Below are 8,053 nucleotides of genomic sequence, written 5' to 3' on the forward strand. Positions count from 1 at the left end.
CCCAAAAAGAAATTTGGCCCCCCCCCCCCCCCCCGGGAAACTTTCTGTCTTATGCACACTCTGTGTGTGGTTTTCATAAGCATGGAAATAACGTAATGGCTGTGCTCCCTCTTTTTTTGCAGCAGTATTTGTGTAGAAGTTGGTACACAACTGTTGCAGAGTGGTCACCACTTCTGTGTGGTTATATTCTCTGTTACACTGGCAATATCTGTTGAGAAAATGTGGGGGAAGTGGATAGTGTGTCTACTTTGGATTAGAACTGTATCTCCCTGACTATAGGCTAGAGGGCGGGTGAGGGTTTGCAGGCAATATAAAATTCTTTGTTGAAGATATTCAGGTTAATCCACTTTTTATATTTTTATACGGTAATTTACTAGTGTAAATTGTGGGACCAATACCATTCGAGGAAGTTCTACCCCATCTTGCACTGACACTTTGTTGTTGTACTGTATTATTTTATTGTTTTAGACTGTTTTATCTGTTTTAATTCTGGCACTTGTGCCTTGTTGTTAGCCGCCCTGAGCCTTCGGGGAGGGCAGGATATAAATAAATAAATAAATATATAAATAAATAAAGCGAGTTACACTGATGTAATAGTGCATTTGTTGGTGGAAAAGGAGAGGGTGATTGTTGTCCATTTCCCCTTTCCATTGCAGACTTCACTTGCCCTCCCCTCACTGTACATGGGGGTACTTGACCCCTAGGAGCAGGACTGCAGAGCAGAATCTGGGCTGCAAAACGAATGGGGAAGCAAGATAGATAACTCTGCTCAGTCAGCTGCGCTCCACTGGCAGTAGGTTGGATCCATTTAGGGTCATTCTGATAAATAGATGTATTGACTACTGATGAAGACTTTTTTTGGTGAAAATGTTTGTCAAGTTTCAGTTTGAATTATTAATTTGTAACATTTTCTGGTCAGGGAGGTTTATATACCACACATTTCTCAGGCATTTTGATGAGATTGTATTTAAAGTGGACATTCCCTAAACAGTGTTCCCTCTAAGTTGAGTTAGTGTGAAGTAGCTCACAGTGTTTTAGCCTCCAGCTCACAGATTTTTGTCTTAGCTCAGGAAGAATGGCTTCAGAGCAAACTAATTTATGCAGTAGCCAAATTGCTCGCTCACAACTTTAATGCCAGTAGCTCACAAAACAGAATTTTTGCTCACAGGACTCCACAGCTTAGATGAAGCATTGTCCCTAACCCTTTTTTAAAATCTTTTCTCTCAACCTTTTGGTTACTGAGTCTTGTTTTCACTTGACTTTCCCCCCTTCTTTTTTGGCTGTAGTCAGTAGTATGGATCTAGCCATGTATTTTGATCCTAGTAATTGGGGGTTGGGAGATTTATTTATCTAATCATTTGTGCCCCACCTTTCTCTCCAGTGGGGCTCCCAAAGCAGTTTACATTGTTCTCCTCTCCTCCATTTTATCCTCACGAAGACCCTGTAAGTTAGTTTAGGCTGAGAGAGTGTGATCAGCCCAAGGTCACCTAGCAAGCTTCAAATGCACAAGTGGGGATTTGAACCTGGGTCTTCCAGGTACTAGTCTAACACTCTTAATCACAACACACTGACTATGACACTGGATTGACTTTATGTTTAATAAACCTAGATAAATTATGCAAAGAATTCTTTGGCAAAAGCTTTGTTCAGGTTAGGAGCAGGCAGGGATATAGCCATCTGAGAAACCCTGAAATTGCCAGCTACAGAGTGCTAGAGGTGTTTGTTTATATTATATACATAGACTTTAACCTTGGGTAGTTGGTTTTCTGTTTTGTGTTTTGAAAACTCTTAAGGATGGAAGCAACTATGTTTTATAGGCATTTCTATTTCAACAACTTGGATTTTTCTTTTTTTAACAGATACTACTTTTCCACAATGTTTGGTGGATATGACGATATAGAAGCATTTGAAGATGATATTTACTGTGAAGAGTCCTCCAGTGAAACAAGTGTTGATAGTGAGATAGAATTTCATCTTTACAGCCAGGTGCATTATGCCCAGGCCCTTGGAGATGGCAGTGGACAAGAAGAAACTGAAGAAGCTGGACCTGTAGAGAAGCAGATTCAGCGTTCAGTGAGTAAACAGAATCAGAAGGATAACTTAGTTGTAATTTCAGATAGTGATGTCATTCAGATTTCAGATAGTCCTGATGTCATCATTTTGTCTGATACTCCTGATGAAGATAGTGTTTACAGAAGTAAACTCCAGAAGCTAACAACCCCAGACTCTCCAACACTAGAAAGAACATACAGTCCCACTGATCCCATCTCAGTGAAGCCAGCTAAAGATTCTTCTCAGGCTGTCATGAATTCAAAGGGACTGTCTACAGACACTTCAAGAAAAGAGAAAAGAATTAATCAGAAGTCTGTCTCTTTTCACCGTGATGGTGTTCGCATGATCCACAAGATCCTAGTAATAGAGGACAGCTCCAGTAATGAGGATGAAGATGTGGCCAGCACAGTCTCTGAAAGTGATAATGTGGAGAGCTGGATGTTGTTGGGAGGTGCCAGAGATATCAAAGATGAAAACATCCTCTTAAACCTTGAGGGCTGTGGAAGTTCATCCACAGAAGGTTAGTATACTCTTGTGGCTGATAACACCAAATACAGTTAAAAACTATCAGGAAAACATGATGAACTAAATGGAAGTAGGGAGGGAAAGGGGGCAAATAAGGTTAAGTGTTGAAAATCAAGGTGTGACATGTGTAGTATAGTTTTTTTTTTAGAAGTATGATTTGTTGATTAATAGAACATTCAAGCAGAAGTCTTGAGCATGTTTACTAGTGATTAAATCCCATCAAATTGGTGGAACTAACTTTGAAATAAATAGATTCAGGTGGGTAGCCATGTCAGTCTGAAGCAGCAGAACAAAGTTTTGAGTCCAATGGCACCTTGAAGACCCAACAAAGTTTTATTCTGGAGATAAGCTTTCCTGTGCACACACACTTCTTCAGAGTGAAGAAGTGTGCATGCACATGAAAACTTATACCCAGAATAAAACTTTGCTGGTCTTCAGGGTGCCATTGGACTCAAACTTTGTATTGTAATAAATAAACATGCTTAAGATAGCAGTGCCGCTGGTATTCCAAGGTACATGTGTATTCACACTGCAGGTAGTGTGGATGTTCAGGAAAAAAGTTTAGAATTGCAAATAGTGGAGAAATTATATTAATAGTTCAGAACAAGAACCAGTAGGAGGAGAAAGAGCCAAGCAACATTTGGGATAGTAAGTTTAACTCACAGCTATAATACTATGAATGAGAGAAACAAATAAATTACACTATAGTGTGCAACTAAAAGAATTCTAATGGACAAATTAGACATTGACATGAATCCATCGCATTTTTGCCTCTTCTCCTTTTTGCTGCAGCCTGTGAAAAGCTACTCACATATCCCCTGAACATGTGTGAAATGGGTCTGCTGCTCATGTGATAGGGCTTGGATCCAGCCCAGTTGCTGAAGAATTCAGCAGGCAAGGGATCTAGTAACTGCAATAAATACCGTTGAGCCAAATGGCTCAGTTCTGTTATTGATTTTGTGTTGCATAAGCATCTGTTCATATGTGGTGCCAATAGGAGATGTGCTTTTGCTATTTTGTAGATTCTTGGAAAGGAAATTCAGGCAGTTGTAGTTACCTGGCACGTCCTAGGTAAATGCTGGCATTATCTACCTAAACAAATTTCAGTTTCACCAAGTACACGTAAAGTGCTTCGGATATACCCATTAAAAATGTTGGTGAAGTGGTTCTAAATCTTTTGGCATACATGCTAATAATCTGACAAGTTTCTTAAGCTAAACTTCTAGACAAGTATTGAGGAAATGTAGAAGAGAATGAGGTAGGTACAAAAGTTAAAATATGGTTAGTAACATCACAGAAGCAAGCTTTATTCCAGAGTATATTTTAACCACTACAAATGGAGAATACTGAAAAGTGTAATTGGTAGTTTATGCACTTGACAAGGTATCCTATTTTTTCCCATTTCGATATGTCCCTGTTATACATGTTTGTAGTTGAATTTTGTCAGTGTGCTCCTTGTCAGTCACTATGTGTAAACGTCGTCTTTTAAGATTTCGATTTAGTATTTTAAGGCCATCAACCACAGCACTTAAGATTCCAAAGGTTACAAGAAGGGGACTCTTGAGATTAGAAGGGAAGATAAATTTCCTTTCCCCTGTGGCCCCCATTTTCTGCATTGTTCTTTGGTTTACTTTCCTACTGGTGCTACTTCCCCCTCACTCTCTGCCCCTACCCTCAGTTTTCATGCCTGCCACTTCTTCTTTCTTCAGTTTACCATCTTTCAGTTTCATTATTGGGTAAATGACCAATGAAATCTCATGACAATACGCCATGAGATTTTGGCAGCATAACTGTTTATGACTGCCTAAACAGTTCAGAAATGGCTGCCGAGGTCTTTTGAGGTAGTTTTGTGTGATCTGGGAAACCTCAGTCTGTACCTGGCCCTATTGTGTGGATTTTTGAGATTATTATATCTTTTAAAATTTGACATACACATTTATTGAAAACAAAAATCAAAACCTCCATGAATAAATATGTATAAATAACGGGTGGGAGTATCATATGCTAATATAAAATATGTTAGCATATAAACAATAATTACGACCGTTATTAACTGCGTATTTCTGAGGGAGGAAGCCCAAAATAATTCCTCCAGATTGGGCCTCATAAGGAACAGAACCCAGGTGTTCACCAAGAATTTCATGACTAAATCCTATGGACTGTTGATAAAGCTTGCGACATGAAGGGTGCTATGGTCAGCCTTCTGGAATGATGTCACATCAGTGGATGTTGAACAGAGTAGACTAGCTTTAGCACTCGTGCCAGAGGAGCTATCAGAAGCTTTACCCCATTAACAGGGAACCCTGACCCAAAGATGGCACAGTAATAGTCACTGCTAACAAACTACCTTGGGATGAGATGGGAGAGAAGTTATGGCCTCTAGTGGTACCCTTTATGTGGCATTGTGTACACCTTTTTACTCTGCTTCTTTTTTGCATTTTTGTGTGTGTACCTATCAGTGTTCTCTCCAAGCTGAGTTAGTGTGAGCCAGCTCACGATTTTTTAGCCTCCGGCTCAAACTTTTTTGTCTTCATGCAGTAGCCAAATCGCTTGCTCACAACTTTAATGCCAGTAGCTCACAAAGCAGATTTTTGCTCACAAGACTCCACAGCATAGAGGGAGCATTGGTGCCTATGCCTGGAAGTGATGGTGACTTCTGGTGACTCCTACTGGGGCATGGAGGATGTTCAGAGAAGTGGCTTGATAGCCTGCCTCTGCCTCCCAGCCCTGATATTCTTTGGAGGTCTCCCATCCAAATACTTGCCAGGGTCAGCCCTCCTTAGCTTACAAGATCGGGCTTGCCTGGCCTACTCAGATCAGGGCGACTGCTTCTTTTGAGGGTAGGATAGCAACAGCGTTATCAGTCTCACAGTTTGTATAAAATCAAAATTAAGAGAAGCAAACTCACAGTTTACATAGTCTTCTACCATACACTAATTGGGGAAAATACAGTCACCATTTTCAGTTCTTCTTTCAGATTGTCTCTTCATAAAATAACATTTTAATTATCACAATGAAAGTTCAGAATTTTAGCTTTGAGCATATAATGTAATGGAAAATTGCGTGTGTGCAGGAAGCTGAAAATGGGTATTGTGGCAGAGGAGTAGTAGGAGCAAGTAAATCTTCATTGGTGGAAAGGAATTGTTCTTCCAGACTACTCTAATTTGTGATCACATCACATATAAATGTTTATTTCATTTGCTTTCTTTTTGCCTGTGGTCTTGTCATTATTACCTAGATTGTGAGCATCTTAGGCATTATGACAGATCTATAATTGAGTCAGAGGGATAGATCAAGATGTACATACAAATAAATATGATGAGCAGTAGCATAAAAAGAAGCTAGAGTTTTTTTAAAAAGCAGTTTTCTCCACTGGTGATGTAACTATTACAAATGCAACAAAATGTGTGATTTGAAATGCAGGAGTTTTTTAGTACAGGGCTTTGCTCTGGTTTCAGAACTTGATTTCAGGTTTGAACAAATGGGTGGCTTTGAAATATTTGATCCTTTTAGAAGTTATGAAAGGACAGCAGTTAAAACCTGCTTTCACATTATATTTATCTACTACTTCTCTTGTACTAAACACATTTTTGCTTGAAGTAGGTGTCATAGATTCCAGTGGAACATGTGAGAATAGCTCAGTCCTGGTAATACAAAAAGTATTATTGAGATTTGAAAAATGAATTGCTGAGCAGGTTTCTTGTTCTGAGATAGTCTGGATCCTTTGTTAAGAGTTATTGGTGTATTTTAGTTACACCTAATGTATAAGAAGAAAAATGTGTGAATGTGGAGTTTGGGTTGAATATTAAACACCTGCAGTATGGTTTCAGTTTGCAAGACTTGCACAAGGCTGTTGACAATAGGATTTTTGGAGGTCATTAGTTCATAGGGTCTTCATACGTTGGAAGTGACTTGATGGCACTTAACAGACACAGAGAGAGAGAGAATATGCTGCTCTTCCTTTCCAAATTTTAGTAGAGACTCTCCTCTATACGTCTTGTATATGGTTTTGTCCCCCACATTTTTGTTTTCTGTGATATAGATCATATCTTTTGTGTTACAAAGAGAAAAGGAATCAAGGGGAAGCACATAAATGTGGTTATTTATTTGAAGTGGGGTTATTTGATAATAAGTGATCTGCTGGAGAAACAAACACAATGTTGACGTGTTCCAACAATGCGTTCCCTCAACAGTGGCTCCTGCAGATCGTGGTACTATTGGTAACAGAATGGGGTGCAACATGGGGTCTGCATTAGGATGGTGAAATTGGTGACTTCCTCCAAGCCCTTGAAGGGTACTTCCTCTTGCAGAAGAAGGACTTTGGATAGACCCTGCTATTTTTAATACCTATTTAATAGCCACTTTTATTCTGTCAAGCAGGGGTTCATCTTGACGGTATTGTTCCTCATGCTTCGTATTTTGTGTTTGAAAATTCATGGGCTAAAGCCTAAGAAGAATTCTTTGGTTAATTGCTTGAACAAGTTATTAGTTCAGATAATTGAGCTTCACTGTAAAATCCTAATGTGCATGTTTCCTAATTCTCAAACCTTAAATTTGAAGACAGTCTGCTTAATTTAAGCATGACCTTTTTTAAAGTAGGGGAGGGTTGTACTCATATGCTGCCCTTCCCATATTGTTAGTATGCATAGTGCCTAGTTTGATTATAAATTCAAAACTAAAACACAAGTACTATGACTGATCGTGGCCTGCTGTGTCAATCACCTGGAAAAAGTGCTTTTGTATGAGAGATGTTAAAAGTTGCACAAGCGTCAGAAATTAGTACTTGAGGAAAAGATTAAAGTCAATTTGTGTATCATCCGGAACAATATCCACCCCACCCCACCCAAGCATTCAGCTTGTCACCATGGTTTAATGCTTTTGTGCCAACAACGTTCATGCATATTTGAGGGAGGGAATATCCCTATCTTTGGTCTCTCTTGGATGTTTACCCTTAGTGGGATGGAAGTACTTGTTCTAAAATACAGCTGGGATCCAAAGAACCATGCAGTTGTTTCAGATGCTCAAGGGTCTTTTTTTTAAACAGGTAGTACCCCCCATAGCAAGTCTCTTTTGAAAAAGAGGGGACTTTTTGAAGCAGGTTGTGATTTGTCATTGGGATCTCTTACTCAAAGAAAATAAAAACTTCATTGAGTATCCCCAGAGCTTTGTACATGATGAGAGTAACTCTTTGGATCACAGTTTATCTTCACAAGCAAGTGCAGAGTTAGATATATTTAAGGCCACTGAAGTCAGTGAGTTTAAATGTGCCCAAATTAATGCTGGATTATGGCCATTTTGTCTAGATTTTACCAAAAACTGCATTTCTCTTTGAATTACTGTGGGTCTCTTAGATTCTTGTATAAATTATTTATTTTAGCCATTCTCTTCTGGGATAACATCATGAGGGGGAATCAAATAGATGCTTTAGTTGTAAATGCTGCTTTATGATTTAACCATGCAAGTGCTTGTGTTTGGT

General features: G+C 39.1%; 1 protein-coding gene across 2 annotated transcripts in view; it reads left to right on the forward strand.

Annotated features, from left to right (window-relative positions):
• The window catches only part of ZCCHC7 (zinc finger, CCHC domain containing 7), a 227,055-nt gene that overhangs the window by 10,349 nt on the left and 208,653 nt on the right, over positions 1-8,053 (forward strand). Inside the window, exons 1-2 of one of the 2 annotated variants that reach the window (XM_015416454.1) lie at positions 724-793; positions 1,860-2,572. In XM_015416454.1, coding sequence (XP_015271940.1) covers positions 1,876-2,572 — 697 coding nt within the window. In that variant the 5' untranslated portion in view covers positions 724-793; positions 1,860-1,875. Of the gene's footprint in view, positions 1-723; positions 794-1,859; positions 2,573-8,053 lie in introns of those variants that run through there. The other variant, XM_015416453.1, reaches the window with a different exon arrangement.

This window comes from Gekko japonicus, unplaced genomic scaffold (genome assembly GCF_001447785.1).
Source record: "Gekko japonicus isolate JY-2015 unplaced genomic scaffold, Gekko_japonicus_V1.1 scaffold2130, whole genome shotgun sequence".
Lineage (NCBI taxonomy): Eukaryota > Metazoa > Chordata > Lepidosauria > Squamata > Gekkonidae > Gekko > Gekko japonicus.